Source organism: Salmo salar, chromosome 14, assembly GCF_965601325.2.
Source record: "Salmo salar chromosome 14, fSalSal1, whole genome shotgun sequence".
Taxonomy (NCBI): domain Eukaryota; kingdom Metazoa; phylum Chordata; class Actinopteri; order Salmoniformes; family Salmonidae; genus Salmo; species Salmo salar.
In genome coordinates, this window is record NC_138304.1 from 33,183,207 (window position 1) to 33,207,201 (window position 23,995).

A 23,995-nucleotide genomic window follows, 5' to 3' on the forward strand; every position below is an offset into this window, starting at 1 on the left:
TTGATGGCTTCTAATATTTCATTGGCTGTGCACTGCTCTGTCTCCATTGTTTGTTTCCATACACCATGTCCACTTGGAATAACTATGTGGTTTCTTAAGAAAAGAAAAAGAATATGACATAAGCAGAAACATATCCTCTAAGAGAGATTGGTCAGAACATCAAAATCTTTGAAAAGGCACATTATTTCACATCTCTCTACTTTCACTGGGGACAGGGGGACATGCATTTTTGCCCCCCCCCCCAGTTTTATCATTGGAATGTGATACAAAACAAGGCAACGGTGTGCTTATGGACCATGCGGATGCCTCCAAGCGGTTGGGTACGCTATTTGGAGTGTTTATCCGACTGGATAAAAAATATAGATATAATTATGTCCCCCCACTTCTAAAACCAAAGTTGCGTCCCTGCCCAAAGGTACATGAAATGTACAGACAGAATGGCACATGGTATAACTAACATACTGTATAGTTCAACACTGATTGCAATAGGAGAAAAAAACCTGCTTAAAATGAAAAGCACATGACAGAGAGTATTTGTTTTTACACTGAAATGAAATGGATTGTCATTCAGGCAGTCAGTCAAAGAAAGTCTTGCATATTTGGTAACAAAGCCTCAGTATGTAATATCCCCTGAACAGTTGTTGAGGACTGAAAAGTACCAGAGGTCTCTGGTGGTGGCACTGTCTCCCATTCCAGCAGTCTCAATGTACTACACAACAACCAGATTCCTCATGCTTGTGCAGAAGAGACATTCTGGAGAAGGTTTTGGAACAGTTCTTGCATTGGTATTTTTTCACATCCGAATGGGTTTGTAGGTGTGCCCTGAGGTTGGACCTGTCCGCAAAAGCCCTACTGCAATGGGGGCAGGAGAAGGGCTTCTCTCCTGTCAGAGGGGAAAGGAGGAGAAATGTGTCAGTATTCACAGGCAGATAAGATATACAAAACAAACACAACTATCCACTCCACTAAACTGACATAGGCCTAATACTGTATGAACTATTTGCGCCATAATCAACTGTAATAACTTAACTAGAGCATAGACTTATACAGTTACTCTTATAGTGCACTGTAAAAGTTAGGAATCACTAGAGGAAAGCCAAATTCCTTCTTCCCTGACTTTATGTCAAGCATGAGATATGGCTTGACATAGGAGTAGGAATCTTTTAGGCTACTTAGTGAAGAGTATGAACCAGAACATGAAATGTTGTTCAACATGGAACAACACAAGCATGTCCCAAGTCTTGTAAAGTGGTGTGAAAACCCCTTCTTTAACATGAGTTACCACTTATCACATAACTGTTTTGACAGGCACATAGGGAATTTCAGCATTGCAATGCACTTTGCAATATGTATATGATAAATACATTTAAAGTCTGTTAAAACCCATTATCATAAATAATATATTGCATAAATTGCACAGTTATCCTGAATTGGAATAGCCCACTAAGCAGCTATCTTCAATATTTCCAAGTATAAGCTACAGTACAATATGGCACTCCAATCTTTAGTCACTCACCAGTGTGGGTTCTGATGTGTCCCTGAAGCAACCACGGTCTTGAGAAAGCTTTGCCACATATTTTACAGACACAAGGCAAAGTGTGAGTTCTGATGTGCATTTTTAGCGCTCCAAGACTGACGTACTCCTTTTCGCAGTATTTACAACTGAATGATTTCCTCGTCTGAGCGTCACAGTGAAGTTGCTTATGCTTCAGCAGTCCAGAATAAGTAGAATAGGACTTTTTACACAAACTACATTGGAATTTCTCTGCCTCCACTCCATGAGGGTCTGTTAGTTTGGTAAGCATCCGCTCGTCTTCATCGCTCCTGGGACTCTCAGAGCCGCTGTGGTCTTTGGATGAGGTGTCAGAGAGTGATGAGGGGTATCCAGAGATGGGAGACAGGTCACTTGAAAGCGGAGATAACGGCAAGCTGCTCGTAGTCCATACCGTGATAGGGTTGTAAACCACGGAGCTAAGGATCTCCGGTTGAGGGATGACAGGCAATGGAAGGCCCTTATAGAGATACGGTGAAATAAATACTGAAAATGGAAATAAAGAAAACATTAATTTAGGTGATTAAAAGTCATTTTACCTCACAGTAATAATAGGCCTATATATGTCAATTTATAATTTCCTTCAAAAAGAGCTGAATAACATCGCCTCACCGAATTGCACGGATTAGAAAGTTACAAAGTAACACTAACTTTGACATAGAGATACAATGAAACTACATATCAGGATAATAGCGTGACCGCAGTCAATTTGTAAACTTTGTAGCATGTCAGTGTAAACCATGTATCTGTTGAGCGATTCATTTAGAAAATGTTGTTGCTTACCTATAGGGCTTTCCAGCTCGCTATAATTTGGCTTCTTAGATGAGTTGAAATGTTTCTTGACAAGAAACGAGCGTGGCATCTTGGAAAAATAAATGGGACTGAAAGTTTGGTATAAAACTTTTTTCGTAAATATAACGGTCCCCTCAGGGCGCGACAAATCACTGCAGAGACGGAAATCCTTAGTGCATAGTCCAGTGAAGTGTCATCGTGTAGTGCAGAGAGCGCTGTTGTAACAGTACAGCAGGCAGCAGTAAAGAGCTGTAAATACTCCCTATCAGGTGCATGGGAGGAGTCTCACAAAACTCATTTACATAGCAGGGGTCTTCAAACCAATTAAAAACATTTTTTTACACGTACATTTGTAATGGGCGGAGTCAAGACCCACCCTCTCGCTAAACACTAAACAGGTGTTTTTGTGTGTGGAGTGGGGAGGTTTGTGGACTAGTGGTGGTGGTGGTGGTGTTTGGGCGTGTAGCTAAGCACAGCTCTGATCTAAGGATGCATACCTGTGCAATCATCGGAATGTGCAGATTGTTGGTAATGAGTGTTGTGTGTTGCATAGCTCAGAAGGCATGAAAATGGATAGACGGTGCAACGACATGGAGGGCTAATTTAATTTAATAAGGGATCGAATTGTAAAAACACATCTGCATGGTATTACATTATATTGATCCCTATGTGCTACAGCATACACACGTTTGATTTTCTATTTTTTTAGGCCTATAAAATATATGTTTCCCATTTCCCCAATACAATAATGACATGTAGCTAAATACATGCAGTAAAAGGTGGAAACAAACTCTGTTCACATTGTCATTGAATGTGATTGTCCTCAGGGAAGCGTCCTCTGACGTCGGTGTGTATGCAGGCAGAAAGTCATACATTTCCTTGCCAATAATCCAATAAGGTATTCTTCCTTAAAATGTATATCTAACTACATTTGGTTTTCAAGGTCAATCTCAACAGCATAATCACATTTACCTCTTCCGAGTCTGCTGAGCTGAGGCTGAGGAGGGAAGGGAACGTATCACCCTACGCCCCCTTGTGTCCAGTTAACTCTTGGCAATGGCTTTATTTGGCAAAAATAATAAAACAAAGGAGGAATATTAATAGTTAGCATAGGAATTAAGATTGGCAAATTCATCCGATTTTTTTCATCTTATTGTGGTACTAACTTAAAGTTAATTGTGAACTGGTTATATTATCTTCAAAACCTAATTGAAGACAAATCATTTCCCTTTGTTACTGGCTAAATTATAGAGGGGAGGAGGGGTTATCTATACATAATTAGTTGGATGGCTCAATATTTGATCAATGTGGTCACCGACCTAATGTTCCAGCATGTTGGATGAAGCTGTCTTGAACAATATTTGTCTGACAACACACTGTAAATGGATGTGCGGCTCCATATGTTAATTTATGTTTGTATTTTTGCATGTTTGAATGTTGGTGAGTGTTATGTTGTACTTTCTGATATATAGTTTTTCCTAAATAAAAAACGACAACAACAACAACAAAAACACAAAGAAAACTTGTCTACTTTTTACATGGTATGAAAGCAACAATGTTTCACAAAGGTAAACTGAGATTTTGGATGAACTATTCTGCACTTAAAACAAAGCTTTATTGAGAAAACACAAGTCAAAACTGCAGGTTTCCACATATACATCAACATGGATACCCAATATACAGGTGTTACTGTAACAGTATTGCTTCCGTCCCTCTACTCGCCCCTACCTGGGCTTGAACCAGGGACCCTCTGCACACATCGACAACTGCCTCCCAAGAAGCATCATTACCCATCGCTCCACAAAAACCGCAGCCCTTGCAGAGCAAGGGGAACAACTACTTCAAGGTCTCAGACCGACTGACGTCACCGACTGAAACGCTATTAGCGCACACCACGCTAACTAGCTAGCCATTTCACACCGGTTACACTCAACCCCCTTTTGACCTCCTCCTTTTCCACAGCAACCAGTGATCCGGGTGACGGCACCAATGTAACAGTATTGCTTCTGTCCCTCTCCTCACCCCTACCTGGGCTCGAACCAGGGACCCTCTGCACATATCGACAACTGCCACCCACGAAGCATCGTTACCCATCGCTCCACAAAAGCCATGGCCCTTGCGGGGCAAGGTCTCAGAGCAAGTGACGTCACCGATTGAAACACTATTAGCGCGCACCCCACTAACTAGCTAGCCATTTCACACCGGTTACATTACTCACAGGTTGTACTGTAGGGGGATGTGATGCTAAAGCATATTGGTGTGCATCCTCTTCAATCTAATCAGGTCATGTTCAGGGCAGAACAGTGATAAGTTGATTACATTTTCTATAAATATTATCAACAATCATTTTGAAAATCACCTGAAACGACAAGAACTCATTTGTGAAAACAGGATCAAGCACTTACCTGTGAGATGACATCATGACTAGGAAGGCTTGCTATGTGGAGCATAAAATAATAGCATTCACATTCACATGACTGTTTTATAAGGGCCATTTTAACTCTCAGGTCTATGATCCTCAAATTGGTTCCACTTTATATCAAGTGTGTATCAAACTGATAATTAGAATGGCAATGCAATACACTTACGAAGCTGAATGCAATTACATGGTAACGCAATACACTTACACAGGTGAGTGCAAGTGTTATGTAACAACACAATTTTATTACAATGTAATAACACCATTATTACACAGGTATAAGATCAACTTCATGCAAAGTGTTGGACTTTGGGGCAGTGTGTTGTGCAGAACAAAACAGAGACACTACTGCAATCATCTAGGCCTACATACTAATCTATATGGCTACAGCCTAGATAGCTCTGATTGCATGACACCTGCAACTGGAAAACCTGCACAGTTGCTTACGCAATAAGGGCTGCAGGGTAGAGGATCTTGACGTACTGAACACAGCTGTCAATGTATTGAGGAGCTCCAAGTGAGTTTCCTGATCTGCTGTGAGATACACACTGAATCCTGAATAGCCTACCTTCTCTGGGTAGCAGAGAAGGTAGGCATAACTGAGAGGGAGACCATATCTAGCCCTGATAACGGGTTAGGAATACATGTTCTTGATATGTATTCCGAGCTAATATGTTGCACAATAGACTACTTTAAAAATCACAGTTTTGAAGAAAAAGATGTTGCAACCGGCTCATTTGAATCTGCTTTTGCATTCATTCGCCTTCACTGCAGGCTGTAGGCAGCCCCGGGTCCCATTCAACGAAACCATACCGCAGTGCTCGCCGATCATTTCCTTTAAAAGCGCTCCTTGCACCGGAGACCTTTTGGTTGGATGTATCTTAGGCTATGTACATAGTAGATGCTCTTATTCAACAGTGAAAGTAATTTCACATTATATTACATCATCGGGAGAGACGTAAGAGCTCCGCGAGTAGCCTAAACGAATAACTGAGGCGATTGACGTGAGTTGAAACAAATCGCATGTGATTTTCAGCCAGTCATTTTGGCACCAGAGCGCACAGTAAGGAAACATGTGAAACAGTATTCCATGCCATGCTGGAAATTACTGTCGACGAAAAGGATGCCGTGTCTTGTTTCGGCATGAGAAATATGGAAAAATACACGTTTTTCGTGTAAGTGTGGGATGTTTAACGTTTTTTTGCACATTGCCTCAGTGTATTGGATATCGTGGGCGACGGTGCCAGGATACGTTGAGATTTTGCAGAGATTCTTTTGAATCTGTAGCCATCACTAAATAAATAAACACATTTCAGGGCAGATTGATGTGAGGAGCCGACTAGATCCAATATTACATCACACCTGTTACCAGAAAATCAGGTAAGCCAGACATTCTAGTCAACCACTCATTTGTATATTGTATAATAGCCTACAATGCAATTTACATGTAAGATAATGATGGTTATTAACAGTAGTGGGCTATCGTGTAGCCTATGATACCTCGAAAAACGTTCACTTTTATTTATACGCCATTTGTAGCCTATCGCTACGATATAGGTTAATTTCAGTATAATACTCTCATGATCCATCATCTAATATCTAATAAGTAGACTAACAATATATCATCATTGGCTCTCACATTGCGTAATGCACAATGGGGAACAGTTCATTCAGATTATGGTAAAGGACCTATTAAGTGTAAAATATGCAATTAATTCAGGTTTCAGCATGCAGTAGCCCTTCATATTGCCTCTGACGCTCCGACGTGTCCAAATGTATAGGCACCCGCAGTTCCCCCAGCTAAGTGCGGTGTCAGTCCTCTTTCTGTCCACAATGATGTAAAACAAGGTTGAAGTACAGAGGCTATACACTGCCCATATCGACATTGTCAGTTTTAAATAGACTGGTAGATGAGGGAATGCTGCTGTTACAGTGAAAGTATTGTTGGTATTAATACCATTCCAATGTTCTACATGGTTATAGCCTGCTGCTTGTTAGTCTTCTGCACCTAATAATGTGGAATGCATGCAATCAAACCAGCCGGGCATAATATGACCAGTCCCATGGCAACCCAACTATAGTCTGCATTCTGGTTTTAATACTTTTTAGGATGGTATCTAGATTTACTTGAATAGCCCTTTGGAATATATATGATCTATAATAGAATAGATATATACCATTTCCACTCTTCTTACAGTAGTAACGTTTGATAAAGACAGAGCAAGTCAACTTAATAACTAGGGCAAGTCAACTTAATAACTAGGGCTAGTCAACTTAATAACTAGGGCTAGTCAACTTAATAACTAGGGCAAGTCAACTTAATAACTAGGGCTAGTCAACTTAATAACTAGGGCAAGTCAACTTAATAACTAGGGCTAGTCAACTTAATAACTAGGGCAAGTCAACTTAATAACTAGGGCAAGTCAACTTAATAACTAGGGCAAGTCAACTTAATAACTAGGGCTAGTCAACTTAATAACTAGGGCAAGTCAACTTAATAACTAGGGCAAGTCAACTTAATAACTAGGGCAAGTCAACTTAATAACTAGGGCTAGTCAACTTAATAACTAGGGCTAGTCAACTTAATAACTAGGGCTAGTCAACTTAATAACTAGGGCAAGTCAACTTAATAACTTGAGTGGTCAGATACAGTGGGTATCAGAAGTATTCTTACCCCTCAAATTGCTTTCACATTTTGTTGCGCTACAAAGTGGGATTGAAATATATTTAATTGTGATTTTTTTGGGGGGGTCATTTATCTACACCAAAAAACTCCATAATGTCAAAGTGAAAAGAATATTTTACAAATATTTACAAATGAATAAAAATGAAATAACTATAATATAGTTGTTGCAAGCCTAAATTAGTTCAGGAGTCAAATTTGGCTTAACAAATCACATAATAAGTTACATGGACTCAATCTGTGTGAAATAATAGGGGTTGACATGATTTTTTTAAATGACTAACCCTTCCTCTGTCCCCCATACATAATACAACATTTGTAAGTCAAGTGTTACATTTCAAGCACAGATTCAACTACAAAGACCTGGGAGCTTTTCAAAAGCCTTATAAAGAAGGGCAGTGATTGGTAGATAGGTAACAATAACAAATCAGACACTGAATATCTCTTTAAGCATGGTCAAGTTAATAATTATACTGTGGATTATGTATTAAACCACCCAGACACATCAAATATACAGTTGTCCTTCTGAACTGAGCTGCAGGACAGGAAGGAAACTGCCCAGGGATGTCACCATTAATTTGAAAACAGCTACAGAGTTCATTGGCTGTGATGGGAGACAACTGAGGATGGATCAACATTGTAGTGACTCCACAATAATGACCTAAATGACAGAGTGAAAAGAAGAAAACAAATATACAGAATACAAATATTCCAAAACATGCATCCTGTATGCAACAAGGCACTAAAGTACTACTGCAAAAAAACACAGGAAAGGAATAACATTTTTGGCCTAAATGCAAAGCCTTATGTTTGTGGAAAATCCAACAGAACACATCTCTGAGTAACTACCTCCTTAATTTCAAGAATAGTGGTGCCTGCATCATGGTATTTGTATGCTTGACATCGGCAAAAACGGTGGAGTTTTTCCAGAAAAAATTAAACAGAATGGCTCTAATCACAGGCAAAATCCTAGAGGAAAAACTGCTTCAGTCTTTACAGCAGACACAGGGAGAGGATTTGAACTTTCAGCAGGACAATAACCTACAACACAAGTCAAATCAACACTGAAGTTGCTTACCTAGAAGACAATGAATGTTCTTGAGTGGCCAAGTTACAGTTTTGACTTAAATCTGCTTGACAATCTATGGCAAGACTTGAAAATTGCTGTCTAGCCATGATTCCCAACACCTTGACAGATCTTGAAGAATTTTGAAAAGAATAATGGGCAAATATTGCACACTCCAGGTGTGAAAAGCAGGGGGGGGGGGGGGTGAATACTTGTCTAATATAGGCATATTAGTGTTTTATCTTTCATTAATCTTAAAAAATTGAAATGTTAGAGTATATTGTGTAGATCATTGACAAAAAAAAAGACAATTTAATCAAATTTAACCCCACTTTGTAACATAATTAAATGTGAAGAAATCCAAGGGGGATGAATACTTATTATACCTACTGTATCTTGTTACTATCCATTGCCTTTGAAGTGGATGTTAAGACCTTAGATTTGATCATCCCTCTCTCTTAAGTAGTATTCAAGGTAAGCTGCTTGCTGAGCTCAATGAGCCTAACAGCTACACCTGTTAGGTCTGTATCAAGGCTTTATCATCAATATTCTGTAATTGTTTCACATTCTTGTGAAAGGAGTATTGAGCAGTGTAGGTCAATGGTCAAAGGTAGCAATCTAGTTGATGTATTGAGGCAGATCCCAGTTTCTTTTAAATGAAAAGGTGGTGACATATCATTGACATGTTTATGTTCTGACTATACCCCCTCTACCCCATACAGCTAAAACCATAAATCAAAGATCTGTAGGTCAAGTTAAGAATGTCTTTGTCAAGAAAACCAGGCTTGAGGGAAATTGGCCAATAAGATCCTGTGACAAGGTGTCAACCAGCCTACATTTTATGACTAGCTCTCTCCAACCTACAGTGCCACATTGTATACCATGAAGTTGGAAGGAGTATGATAGATTAACACATGCACATAACATAAAGCAGGGTTCCCTAACTGGTGGTACGCGGGTGATTTTATTTGGCCCCCCATTGTTGGGCATAAAAGACTGTAAAACACCAGCAATATAGCTCCAAGTGATTTTAATTTTGGAAATCTGTTCCAAAGTTTTCCCACATTTAATAGAGAGATATACAGTATGTGATCGTTTATATGTTTTTGTCAAATATTGTATATGTTTGGGATTCTTGCAGTCAATTTGCAGTCTATAATTGATTTGTAATTATGTTCTGGCCCCCTGGCCATCCCTTCAACGAAAAATCAGCTGAATCTACTATAGAACCCTGACCTGTTCACCGGACGTGCTATCTGTCCCAGACCTGCTTTTTTCAACTCTCTAGAGACAGCAGGAGCAGTAGAGATACTCTCAATGATCGGCTATGAAAAGCCAACTGACATTTACTCCTGAGGTGTTGACCTGTTGCACCCTCGACAACCACTGTGATTATTATTATTTGACCATGCTGGTCATTTATGAACATTTGAACATCTTGGCCATGTTCTGTTATAATCTCCACCCGGCACAGCCAGAAGATGACTGGCCACCCCTCATAGCCTGGTTCCTCTCTAGGTTTCTTCCTAGGTTTTGGCCTTTCTATGGAGTTTTTCCTAGCCACCGTGCTTCTACACCTGCATTGCTTGCTGTTTGGGGTTTTAGGCTGGGTTTCTGTACAGCACTTTGAGATATCAGCTGATCTAAGAAGGGCTATATAAATACATTTGATTTGATTTGATTTTGATTATAGTTGATGATCCCTGACATAAAGCATTGTTAAGCACACCCAATCAAATCTTGGTATGGTTTCTTATGTCCATTTCTGCAAACACCTATACTGACACTATTACCAAAGACAGTACAGTTTGAAGATAGGCAGAAACTGCTTCTCCAGTAGAAATCCTTGAAAATGCTTGTAGGCGATGTCATGGTGACATTGGCTAGCTAAGCTAATGTGCAAAAACACGTAATCGCGCCAAACTGCGCATCTGCCATCAAATCAAAAGCACTCCTTTGATATAAAGTAGTTTTTGATGAAAGTTTAAGTTTGTCACTTTCGACGTTGGAGTAATAACATGTTCAGTTACTTAAGACATTGTCTCGCACCGAACTGTGCATCTGCCGTCAAATCAAAAGCACTCCTTTGATATAAAGTAGTTTTTGACAGAAATGTAAGTTTGACGCTTTCGCGGTTGGAGTAATAACATGTTCAGTTACTTAAGACATTGGCTTGAATCTATTGTAGGTTGTCCCTTTAGAAATCGAGAAAATGAACAACTAAGGAGGAATTTTTCACTTCTCTCATTGACTTCTCAAACCCCAAACCCTGTCCTGGTATGCTAAGTCTGCTTCACAAGTGTTCACGGAAGTCTTGCGATGTTGCGCCTCTGGGTTTAGAAACTCTGTGCTATTACCATTATTAGGCTTACTACAGCTATTATTTGATTAGCCTACTACTGGCACTACTACCACCATTATCATTTCTTTAACATTTGATTCACACATTGATTTACGATATCAACTTGGCCTTTTGGGTGCATCAATGTTACCTTTGAAAGTTATACAAAAAAACCTTTAAAACTGCTAAATGTTCTCTCAGCCTCATGGCAAAATGTGAACAATAGCATGTGATGAGCAATAAAGCAGCACATTTTTGTCTCTGACCCATGGCAAAAAGTGTAGAATTGCAGGAAATTAGCTTTTAAACTGCAACATTTTATCTTAGCGGCATGACAAAATGTGGAGAATAGCGTTAGAAAACTGCTAAATGTTTAACAAATGTGTTGAAATGCAGAAGGTTAGCTATTTTCACAAAAGGAAATCTGCAACAAAAAAATAAAAAATCGATGTAAAAAAAGATTGTTGCCCTAGGTTCCCAAATGCGGTAGTCGGTCCCTGAATGAAAGCCAATTCCACTGTGAAAAGACAAATTAGAAGCACTGATCCTGATGTTGCCCTTTAGCTATGGCTGCTGCCTCTGAAGGAAAGATGTAGAGGGTAAAGAGAGGCTATATGTCAAGGAGAGGCAGTAAGTCTCTCTGGATGAGAGCGTCTGCTAAATAACTAAAATTTTAATGTAAAATGTAAGGTGACGTTGTGGCCTTGGTCATCTTCATCCCAATTTACTGCAGTTCCAGAGCTGAGCAGGGGAAAGAGGAAGACTATCACACCTCATATTTCTCTGGGGGGCTGATTCAGTCGACCATCCAGCCGTATGAATTGTCCCAGATGTTGACTGGATTTTACTGAGAACGTATGCTACAGTTGAAGTCGGAAGTTTACATACACCTTAGCCAAATACATTTAAACTCAGTTTTTCACAATTCCTGACATTTAATCCTAGTAAAAAGTCCCTGTCTTAGGTCAGTTAGGATCACCAATTTATTTTAAGAATGTGAAATGTCAGAATAATAGTAGAGAGAATGATTTATTTCAGCTTCTATTTCTTTCATCACATTCCCAGTGGGTCAGAAGTTTACATACACTCAATTAGTATTTGGTAGCATTGCCTTTAAATTGTTGAACTTGGATCAAATGTTTCGGGTAGCCTTCCACAAGCTTCCCACAATACGTTTGGTGAATTTTGGCCCATTCCTCCTGACAGAGCTGGTGTAACTGAGTCAGGTTTGTAGGACTCCTTGCTCACACACGCTTTTTCAGTTCTGCCCACAAATTCTCTCTAGGATGGAGGTCGGGGCTTTGTGATGACCACTCCAATACCTTGACTTTGTTGTCCTTAAGCCATTTTGCTACAACTTTGGAAGTATGCTTGAGGTCATTGTCCATTTGGAAGACCCACTTGCGACCAAGCTTTAACTTCCTGACTGATGTCTTGAGATGTTGCTTCAATATATCCAAATAATTTTCCTACCTCATGATGCCATCTATTTTGTGAAGTGCACCAGTGCCTCCTGCAGCAAAACACCCCCACAACATGATGCTGTCACCCCCGTGCTTCACGGTTGGGATGGTGTTCTTCGGCTTGCAAGCCTCCCCCTTTTTCCTCCAAACATAACGATGTTCATTATGGCCAAACAGACCAGAGGACATTTCTCCAAAAAGTACAATCTTTGTCCCCATGTGCAGTTGGAAATCATAGTCTGGCTTTTTATGGCGGTTTTGGAGCAGTGGCTTCTTCCTTGCTGAGCGGCCTTTCAGGTTATGTTGATATAGGACTTGTTTTACTGTGGATTTAGATACTTCTGTACCTGTTTCCTCCAGCATCTTCACAAGGTCCTTTGCTGTTGTTCTGGGATTGATTTGCACTTTTTGCATCAAAGCACGTTCATCTCTAGGAGACAGAACGCGTCTCCTTCCTGAGCGGTATGACGGATGTGTGGTCCCATGGTGTTTATACTTGCGTACTATTGTTTGTACGGATGAACGTGGTACCTTCAGGCATTTGGAAATTGCTCCCAAGGATGAACCAGACTTGTGGAGGTCTACAATTTATTTTCTGAGGTCTTGGCTGATTTCTTTTGATTTTCCCATGATGTCAAGCACAGTTTGAAGGTAGGCCTTGAAATACATCCACAGGTACACCTCCAATTGACCCAGATTATGTTAATTAGCCTATCAGAAGCTTCTAAAGCCATGACATACTTTTCTGGAATTTTCCAAGCAGTTTACAGGCACAGTCAACTTAGTGTATATAAACTTCTGACCCACTGGAATAGTGATGCAGTGAATTATAAGTGAAATAATCTGTCTGTAAACAATTGTTGGAAAAATTACTTGTGTCATGCACAAAGTAGATGTCCTAACCGACTTGCCAAAACTATAGTTTGATAAACAACAAATTTGTGGAGTGGTTGAAAAACGAGTTGTAATGACTCCAACCTAAGTGTATGTAAACTTCTGACTTCAACTGTATAAGGGTTTGTGTGATGAATAAACAATAGCACAAACAGATTTTACTGTAGATGCTTCAGTCAGTCTGTCAGTCAGTGTACCTCAGAGTGTTATCTCTCTCTGTTTGCTACAGAGTCGCTGTTGTACAAAAATAAAATTGTTAGTCCTCTAGCCCAGGCAGCGCAGAGCGATGAGTAAATTAGTCAATCCTCACTAACTCTCATAGCTCAAAGCACACAACACTAATAGTGTTATGTTTGTTTCTTAATTACTTTTGTACTGTATTGAAACTCAAAAATAGAAATAGATTTCAGCTGATGTTAGCCCAGTGCTGTTATTAATTGTGTAATATCAATGTGGGAATGAGTTAAAATGCACATTGTTTAGTTAGAGCACGTACAGCACATTGGCCCAAGTTATGATGTTATTTGCTTATTACAGATAGTAGGGTGTGACTTTATCATTTTCTTTAAAGGGCAAGTATGTCAGTTATATATTAGACGCCAGGTAAATGCCATACAGAGTCTTGATGCATTGTTTGTTGATTGTTCATTGCTTCATTTGTGATATATGTTTTCAAATCATTCATGAAATTGCAAAATGTCTAGTACTATTTGGGAACAACTCCACATAATTACACAATTCATCTGGGAGGTATAAATGCACAGAATTAGAGTTCTGTCAGATTTAGCTCAAACTAAAATGAGAAGTTTCTTATTTTCCCCGATGACGTACATTAAATGTAGGCTATTATAAGACCATTATTTCTGGTAATGTGCTATACATCCTTCAGACAGTATACCCCCAGTTGACACATTTGTCACTTGTCAAACAAATTGCTTTTCATGCACAACCATGTCCCTTAGCATTTCAAGTCTTTTGCTGATTTAATTTCCCCCCATAGATACAGTGTTATATTTCAGAAAAGAATCTGACAGTGCAAAGCTGTTTCTATCAGGCCGATGCTCACTGCAATGCACTTAGGTTATTCATCTTTCATGTTGGTGTATCCTCACAGCATGATACCACCCCCCCCCCCCCCCCCCTCTCATGTAGGACTGGCTTGTTACACTGCTAATGGCTGCTACTTGAATTTCATGTTGTACTTCATGTTATTCTCATTTTTAAAAATGAATTAGGGGGAATGAACTATCTATTATAAGAGGCACTGTAATGTGCATGAATACCTATGAGTTAAATTAACGCGTTAATGTTAATTGAGACAACCATGTCCGATTATTTGCTTCACTTCACTCAAGCCATTGGCTTATATGTTAGTATATTATCCTGTGTTGTTAATGGGACAATTTATTCATTTTAATTAAGAAACTCACTGGAGAAAAGTATATGAAACCCACCAGATGGTAAACGCTTGAACTCTGAATAAAATGTACCCCTCTTTAAAGCCACAATCTGGAGTTTGTGTTTTAGCCCCGCCACTTGGTTTGGTATAAATCTGAGAGATGGGGCTGGGGAAACGTAACCAACACTCTCAAATTCATAAACAGAGCCATGGACACAAGCACCGACAGTCCATGAGTTCAACATTATAGTTTTAAACACATTTTGAACCTATAAATAAACCGTATATTCACACAACACCATTTGGTCATAATGAACCATTCCTGGATATTCAGTGCTATAATGGGCCAGCACCAGTTTGTGAAATGCTCCGGTTGGATTTAAGTTGGCACCCACTTGATAGTTGTAGGCTATGCCATGCCAAGAACCATTCATCACAATCAGGAAGGTCAGGAAGCGGGTCCATAAATGTGTCTGTCACTAATTTACCTCTGCTCCCTCACTCTCACTGCTGAATGGATCTGGTATAGAGTGAGCGTAATAGCACTGACCATACTGGTATAGAGAGATTGAGCACACATACTGTTGTGGCTCAGGTATTAGTTGACTTGAAAATCTCAAGAAGTAATAGCAATCTCTTCCTCTCCCTATATACTTGGCAGAATGAAGAAAGTTACAGGGGTAATGCGGGGAGCAGTTTGACAGTCCCTTTTTCAAATGATGCAAAATAGTAGACAAGGACTCAGGACCTAGCAGAATATACAAAAGCCACACACACACACACACGCACACACGCACGCACGCACGCACGCACGCACGCACGCACGCACGCACACACACACACACACACACACACACACCACACAATCACAGCCATGCATAGGCCTACTGTAAGGAGCATTTGAAAACAGTACACTAATTAGGGTGCTCTTGAATCTGACAGCTCCTCTGTAAATACTGAGAAAATAATTGGTTGCTTTCTGAGGTTAGCCTTTGGAGAGCGACGATCAAGCACTGTTGACTTGTTTTTCTTATTCTTTCTGTCATGCAAAAACGTATCAGGAGAAATCGAGCACAGCCAGGATAAGAACATAAACACTATTTATTATAATGAAACCTCATGGTAAGGGCTATGGAATGCAATGAGATAGACTTCAACTATTTAATTGGAGAGAGTCAGCTCACTGTTTCATAGGACTGCTCATGGTTGTTTTGTCACCAATTCATTTAAGTTGATTTTTCCACATGAACCAAATTTGTGCATTTGGTTATTAGCCCATTTTTCTGATGACTGTGAGGTATGGCCATATGGTTGAGACATTGAAAATACTGTAGTTACTTTGGTTTGGATACGGCCTCTGGTCGGTTTGGCTCCAGATCAAGGACCGAGGTAGAGAAGAACTCATAGAGAATATCTACTAGTTTTCATCTCATATTATCTCTATGGAAGAATCCGCCAAGAGAGAAGAAGGAAGGGAGATGGGCGTTGCTGGAGGTGGGATGCAGAAATCAGCCAGCACACCATTGTGATGTATGTCACTGTTTATATACTGTGTAGGCAGAAGGGTAGGCAGAGTTGTAAATTGATCCTGTCATCTGATTGATTACATTTTTCCTCCTGAACATATGTGTTAATTTCAACTAATCAACAATCATGGGAATTTCGCCTGGGTCATTAGTGCATTGAATCCAAGGCAGAGCTGTCTTTGCTAAAAGCTTTAAGCTCACATACCAGACTTTACAGATAGGCGTAAATGTACAGTATGTTGGGGTATACTCCATATCCAGAGGCACACTCGTCTGGTTACATAAGACTACAAAGGGCTCGGTCCGTATCCATATCACGTCAGATCTGTGGTATGGTGAGATTGTCATTTCAAGGTCATTTCCGATTGAGCCGACATATGCAGCATTTACCGTGAATGCAGTCTCCGCGAGCATGGGTAACATTGCCTTTACATTTCTGTCACGCTATACCACGGATCTTCTGCGATACGTATTGAATCGAGCCCTAAAGCTTAAGCCTCCAGCTACTATAGTCACCTCCCTTAGATTCAGGTCACGGTACCAATGTAACAGGTAGAATAAATGGCTGGTCTCTTCCTCGAGGGCCGACACCTGCTGTCTTCAGGTCCTAGGCAAGGCGATGTCTCTATCAGCCAACACCTTCCAAGCAAATTAAGCAAAACTACTCCTCTCTACTCGATGCTAACTTTCTACTGCTATTGTGTCAGAGCCAGGAGTGCTATTTGAGAAACACTGTGCAGTGATTCGGGGAAAATATCTGATGACGTGCCTGTGAGTTGCGCTGACTCAACTTAAATTGTACAAAAGGTTCAGCTCAGTCTATCTGACTGGGATTCTGGCAGTGAAGTGAACTGCTTGCGTTTGTCAGTATGTTCTCGAGGGCCCCTGCTGGAAGCAGGCCTGCATTCGTCTTCAAACAGCCAGGCTGCATACAGTATATGAAACATTTCCTTTTTTAGATGCACATTTTAAGACAGATGTAGACATTCATTTTTAAAGAAGGTCTAAAATGGCGTCAGAATACATCACTCAATGAGTTGGCAGGCTCCAGATGGAATGCCACGATATTGAGAGACATTGCAAAGGCTGTGTTTTAAATAAAGGTTTTAAAAAATGTATTTTAGCATACTCTTGGATGCAGAGGGAAAAGATTTCCATAACATGATGAGGTATAGTTTCAAATGTGAATGAAAAGTGAGTTGAAAAGGTGTCTTAAAACAATGATCACAGAGGCAGCTTGCCAATACAGCTTCACAGAAATGTGATATCATGTCAACAAATGCGCACTAACGAGAATAAATTCTCCTGAGGTTTCAATTGCAACACAACAAAACACCTTGGCAGAAACATTTGTGCTTGGCATACAAACAACAAGGACATTGAAGAATACGTGTTAATTGCCGTTAGGTATTTATATTTTTGGACCCACAGGTGCCTTCAACCTGCAGCAGTTGAGACTTTTCACCACTTTGTAACAAACTGCTCTCTGAAATTCACCCTCTGCGCTTGTCAAACAAATTGCCTCTGTGCCTTCCCATAAACTGGTTTGAAAACCTTCACACCCAGAGTTATTCTGTCAAGTCATCAGTCTTTTTGCACTGGGAAATATTTCTATGCGATGATTGGGAGCTCTGTAAATATGAAACATCATTGCATCTGGTTAAAGTGGTATGGGCTGTTACTGTTGTGCCATAATTTGTTGGCATTAGCCCTTTATAGCCTCACGGTCTAGTTCCCACTACCTCACAAACAAACTAATGTTATGTTTTGATCTCAACTCAGCTCATTCTGGATCTGAGTGGAACTGCTCCTGAGTCCACCATCGAACACCCTCCGTAACCACTGTTGGGACAGCACCTTGGCCACAACAACCAGGAACTGTGGCAGCACATACACCAGGTCAGCCACTGCCCAGAGCCAACACCAAGCCCACCGCAGGCCAGGCTTTGCCACCAGCTCCAGGGGAGGGCATGCGTCCCCCCACAGCCATGCCCAGGGAAGCTCCTCTGCCACGGGTAGGATCAGTGCTCACCTGCCTGCTTCATGGCTAGACCTCTACAGACGAAGAGCCGGGGGCCTTTCTACTGAGGTGAGCCTTGAATATATACTGCAACATATACCCCTCAAGCACAATGTTGTTATAGTGTAACTATTTCCTTCTCAAGGACAGCAGTTTTTTTCACTACAAAGTTGAGGTCAAGGGAAGCATATGTTCTATATCTATCCTCATCCCAAACCAGAGCCATTTATTTATTGCTCTGTTCCAAACAACCTTTATCACTACTACTGAACAGAACTGTACTACTCCTTCATCTGATACTTGTTTTCCAAAGCTTCAATGATTAGCCCTGCTGTAACACCGTAACAGATAGGGTAACACAGTCAGTCAGGTAACGGGAGCAATAGATTCCATATTGAAACATTTATCAGGATAGATACTTAGGTTCCCACCTTCAGTTTATGAATTATTCATAGACATTTAATGGTCTCTGGCTTCCCCCCTGATTAGTTCTGCACAGGATTCTGCTTGAAAGAAGTGAAATTGCAATGAAAATCTATTACTCTGGATTGATATTGCTGGTCCCACAAGGATGACATGACAGACCATGCTAGTGGGTTTTGTGTTTATATTAAGTGGTGCACAATCACAGTACTTGAGTAATCTGTGTTATTACTACAAGTGAGAATTAGTATTTATTTATTTTTTAACCTTTATTTAACTAAAGAAGAACCATGTCGCTGACTAACTGCTAGGTAATCTGTGTTATTACTACAAGTGAGGAGAACCATGTCACTAACTGCTAGGTAATCTGTGTTATTACTACAAGTGAGAAGAACCATGTCACTGACTAACTGCTAGGTAATCTGTGTTATTACTACAAGTGAGAAGAACCATGTCACTGACTAACTGCTAGGTAATCTGTGTTATTACTACAAGTGAGAAGAACCATGTCACTGACTAACTGCTAGGTAATCTGGGTTATTACTACAAGTGAGGAGAACCATGTCACTGACTAACTGCTAGGTAATCTGTGTTATTACTACAAGTGAGAAGAACCATGTCACTGACTAACTGCTAGGTCATCTGTGTTATTACTACAAGTGAAAAGAACCATGTCACTGACTAACTGCTAGGTAATCTGTGTTATTACTACAAGTGAGAATTTGTATTTATTTATTTTTTAACCTTTATTTAACTAAAGAAGAACCATGTCGCTGACTAACTGCTAGGTAATCTGTGTTATTATTACAAGTGAGGAGAACCATGTCACTAACTGCTAGGTAATCTGTGTTATTACTACAAGTGAGAAGAACCATGTCGCTGACTAACTGCTAGGTAATCTGTGTTATTACTACAAGTGAGAAGAACCATGTCACTGACTAACTGCTAGGTAATCTGTGTTATTACTACAAGTGAGGAGAACCATGTCACTGACTAACTGCTAGGTAATCTGTGTTATTACTACAAGTGAGGAGAACCATGTCACTGACTAACTGCTAGGTAATCTGTGTTATTACTACACATGAGAAGAACCATGTCACTGACTAACTGCTAGGTAATCTGTGTTATTATTACAAGTGAGGAGAATCATGTCACTAACTGCTAGGTAATCTGGGTTATTACTACAAGTGAGGAGAACCATGTCACTAACTGCTAGGTAATCTGGGTTATTACTACAAGTGAGAAGAACCATGTCACTTACTAACTGCTAGGTAATCTGTGTTATTACTACAAGTGAGAAGAACCATGTCACTGACTAACTGCTAGGTAATCTGTGTTATTACTACAAGTGAGGAGAACCATGTCACTAACTGCTAGGTAATCTGTGTTATTATTACAAGTGAGAAGAACCATGTCACTGACTAACTGCTAGGTAATCTGTGTTATTACTACAAGTGAGAAGAACCATGTCACTGACTAACTGCTAGGTAATCTGTGTTATTATTACAAGTGAGGAGAACCATGTCACTAACTGCTAGGTAATCTGTGTTATTACTACAAGTGAGGAGAACCATGTCACTGACTAACTGCTAGGTAATCTGGGTTATTACTACAAGTGAGAAGATCCATGTCACTAACTAACTGCTAGGTAATCTGTGTTATTACTACAAGTGAGAAGAACCATGTCACTGACTAACTGCTAGGTAATCTGTGTTATTACTACAAGTGAGGAGAACCATGTCACTGACTAACTGCTAGGTAATCTGTGTTATTACTACAAGTGAGAAGAACCATGTCACTGACTAACTGCTAGGTAATCTGGGTTATTACTACAAGTGAGAAGAACCATGTCGCTGACTAACTGCTAGGTAATCTGTGTTATTACTACAAGTGAGAATTTGTATTTATTTATTTTTTAACCTTTATTTAACTAAAGAAGAACCATGTCACTGAGTAACTGCTAGGTAATCTGTGTTATTACTACAAGTGAGGAGAACCATGTCACTGACGAACTGCTAGGTAATCTGTGTTATTACTACAAGTGAGAAGAACCATGTCACTGACTAACTGCTAGGTAATCTGTGTTATTACTACAAGTGAGGAGAAACATGTCACTGACTAACTGCTAGGTAATCTGTGTTATTATTACAAGTGAGGAGAACCATGTCGCTGACTAACTGCTAGGTAATCTGTGTTATTACTACACGTGAGAAGAACCATGTCACTTACTAACTGCTAGGTAATCTGTGTTATTACTACAAGTGAGAAGAACCATGTCACTGACTAACTGCTAGGTAATCTGTGTTATTACTACAAGTGAGAAGAACCATGTCGCTGACTAACTGCTAGGTAATCTGTGTTATTACTACAAGTGAGAAGAACCATGTCACTAACTAACTGCTAGGTATTTTCTTCAGGAAGCTAATTCAATTCAATTTCCTCTTCTGTCTTTTTCCAGGGCAGATTCCCTCACTGTACCATAGCACATGGATTTCAGGACTTCAAATGAAGAGGTAGGTACAATTTCAGTTGAATAGATTTCAATCCCTCAGCATTTTGCAAAGATAATTGGAGCAAATTGGTCTGCCATGGCAAATAGCATTTTGTATTTTTACTTGACAGCGTACTCAACTGCTGACACATGTTAACCTTTGCATCACAACAAGTGTCATTGAATTATCATATCTCTACAATGCATGATTGGCTTAGGTAGATAAAATGTGACTGTCCTTGTTGCATACCTGGTGCCAACCGCCTGTGGTGTAAATTGTGAATGTACACAGACGACAGTGTCTGACTGGAGTTGATGATGTAGCTAGATAAAGATGGAGAGGATTAGGATGAGAAGGTAATGATGAAACACAAGATGGGATCAGAGATAAGGGTAATTACATACATGCTCTACAGCAGGTCAAACTATGCTCAGCCCAGCAGAGAGAGAGAGAGAGAGAGAGAGGAGAGGCTGCTTCTGATCTACCCAGTGATAGATATATCAGCATCGTAGCACTGATTCAGCTCGGCTAACGAGAATGACTGCCTCCATCGGCTCCCTGCCTCCCTCCATCTCTCTCTCTCTCTGTCTCTCTCTCTCTCTCTCTCTCCCTCATGAGACACACGCACGCGCACACACAAACTCACACGTGTGACATACACACACCATAATGGTGATATTGAACTAGCTGTGGATAAAGTGTGCAAGGCAACTCACTGTAAAAACACTTTCACATTGAGTTGCTGCTGTTGATGTTAATAATGCTCACCCAGGCTGATTTATGGTTTCTTTACACAGAGCTAGATACAGTACAAGTAAATGTCATTCTTTGAGTTGCCAAACCTACCATGTCACCTTCTTTTTTTAACTGGTATCCTTTAGTGACACTACTGCGTTTGTCATCAAGGATGCTTAGTGACATTGGTGTGCTTGGCTTTACATGTATAATATAAAAAAAAATGGTTAACCTTTATTTAACTAGACATGTCAGTTAAGAACAAATTCTTATTTACAATGACGGCCTACAGCTACACAATGACGGCCTACACCTACACAATGACGGCCTACACTGGCCAAACCCGGATGACGCTGGGCTAATTGTGCACCGCCCTATGGGACTCCCAATCATGTGCGGTTGTGATACAGCCTGGAATCAAACCAGGGTGTCTGTAGTGACGCCTCAAGCACTGAGATGCAGTGCCTTAGACCGCTGCGCCGCTCGGGAACACCTAAATCATGTAATCATGTCAGGTGAAGGTGTTTTTATTATTTAGACTTAACCGTAGTTTCAAGGACAGGACAGGCATTCCAATTAGTTGGTGGGGAATTGACTATACAGAATGCAAATGTATGCAGATTAGCTTGTTTTAAATGGATCACGGGATACGATGATGATGTCTCTCATTCCTTTCTGAGAAATGCATATCTGGTGACTGAGCATAATTTATTCAAACCTTTTAATTCCACAAGACCTTAGATGGATAGACAAAATGAAGATTGATTATTTAATTGGAGATTTATTGAATTAGATGATTGTAAATCTTTTTTTTTCTGTTGCCTGTGATTAAGAGGCGTATCTTTGCAGTTATCTGGTTTTGGAAAATTATAAATAAGGATTTTTATTTTCAGGGCCAAGACAACAATATATTTTAGTCTGATTAATGTTATAGCACAGTGCATAGAAAATACATGTAATTCAAACTAATTAGTGAAAATGATTTACTGAGAACTAACCTAATTAGCTTAACTATATTTCTACTGTCTCCTATTATCGAACATAATTGCAACATAATATTGAAGATGTATGCAATATAAACACTAGTGGAAAAAAGATTTGCCTGAAGTGATCATGAATAATGATAACTCTTTTCAAAACCTATTAGATACATTGTAATTGAAATGGTTTCTTGGTTACTAGCTTTCTGAGAGTGGAATTCACATAATGTATGGGGCATTGTTTTACAGGTCACCATTTTGAAATTAACAGCCTAAGAAGAAGAAAAATATGAAATGTGTGTATCATTATCATACATGTCACTCTGTCAAAAGTCTCTCCAATGTCTTTACAATTTGATGACATTTTCATTTTATTTAATTTCATGGCCAGTTAATTTGGACAAAGAGGAACGATACATGATTTCCCCACTTTGATTTACTTTACAGACAAAGACTGGGGTTTATCTGCTGCAAGATGGTAACGAGGAGCCTTTCAATATTCGACTGCACTTGGCTAAAGACATTCTGACCATTCAAGAGCAAGATGTCATCTGCGTGTCAGGAGAACCATTTTATTCCAGTGTAAGTAACTGCCTGTCAAATTAAATACCTTGGGAAAGGATGTTTCAATTACGAGAAAAATATATAATGTCGGGCAGACGATACATTTGGAACCATGAGAGTGAAGTGTGAGCATGACTGGAGAGAAAATACCTTTTAAAATGGGCCTTTCCTTTGTCAGCTTTTTATACTTGTATTATCTACGGTAAACTTTTAAACCTGTAAGTATGTCCACAATAAACACCTCTTTATTCCATCTGATTCCTTATAGGAGAGAACTGTAACGATCAGAAGACAGACGATTGGAGGTTTTGGCTTGAGCATTAAGGTAATTTAGATCTCCATTGATTAGCCCGTTTCTGCCTATTCTATCATTGAATTTACTGTTACCTAATGCCATTGATCTTTTAAAGCCACAATTGATATATCAACAGTAGACTAATGGAGTATCGTATTGGGGAAGACACAACAGTTTTTCTATTTCTTTCCTCTGTTTCTTTCCTTCAAATGTTTGTGCAACAAACTACATAACTATATAATTCACCCCCTAGGGAGGCGCAGAACACAAAATCCCTGTTGTGATATCAAAAATATCAAAAGAGCAAAAAGGTAAGCTTTCTTTTTTTAGTTTTTTAGTTGTTTCCATTTC

The 23,995-nt window shown here is 39.7% G+C and overlaps 2 protein-coding genes across 2 annotated transcripts in view; one reads left to right on the top strand and one right to left on the bottom strand.

The window, feature by feature from the left end:
- Nucleotides 1-457: 457 nt before the first annotated feature.
- On the bottom strand, nucleotides 458-2,572 carry LOC106569126 (zinc finger protein SNAI2). Its single transcript, XM_014140125.3, has 3 exons — nucleotides 2,336-2,572; nucleotides 1,517-2,038; nucleotides 458-883 (listed from the first exon to the last, which is right to left on the bottom strand). Exons 1-3 carry the CDS (start codon nucleotides 2,412-2,414, stop codon nucleotides 702-704), a joined length of 783 nt encoding a protein of 260 aa, XP_013995600.1. The 5' UTR covers nucleotides 2,415-2,572; the 3' UTR covers nucleotides 458-701.
- A 2,785-nt stretch (nucleotides 2,573-5,357) lies between these two features.
- Nucleotides 5,358-23,995, top strand: part of LOC106569124 (gamma-1-syntrophin) — a 39,701-nt gene continuing 21,063 nt past the window's right edge. Inside the window, exons 1-6 of the mRNA XM_045694193.2 lie at nucleotides 5,358-6,143; nucleotides 17,918-18,224; nucleotides 21,037-21,091; nucleotides 23,233-23,367; nucleotides 23,618-23,674; nucleotides 23,898-23,955. Coding sequence (XP_045550149.1) covers nucleotides 21,065-21,091; nucleotides 23,233-23,367; nucleotides 23,618-23,674; nucleotides 23,898-23,955 — 277 coding nt within the window. The 5' untranslated portion in view covers nucleotides 5,358-6,143; nucleotides 17,918-18,224; nucleotides 21,037-21,064. The remainder of the gene's footprint in view (nucleotides 6,144-17,917; nucleotides 18,225-21,036; nucleotides 21,092-23,232; nucleotides 23,368-23,617; nucleotides 23,675-23,897; nucleotides 23,956-23,995) is intronic.

What these genes read in the sequence shown, in the direction of transcription:
- LOC106569126 (XM_014140125.3), bottom strand. Translation starts at nt 2,414, where the DNA reads ATGCCACGCTCGTTTCTTGTCAAGAAACATTTCAACTCATCTAAGAAG. An exon ending in CGAGCTGGAAAGCCCTATAG is followed by an intron (nt 2,039 to 2,335) that starts GTAAGCAACAAC and finishes TTCCATTTTCAG; the next exon opens with TATTTATTTCACCGTATCTC. An exon ending in ACACATCAGAACCCACACTG is followed by an intron (nt 884 to 1,516) that starts GTGAGTGACTAA and finishes CCCCTCTGACAG; the next exon opens with GAGAGAAGCCCTTCTCCTGC.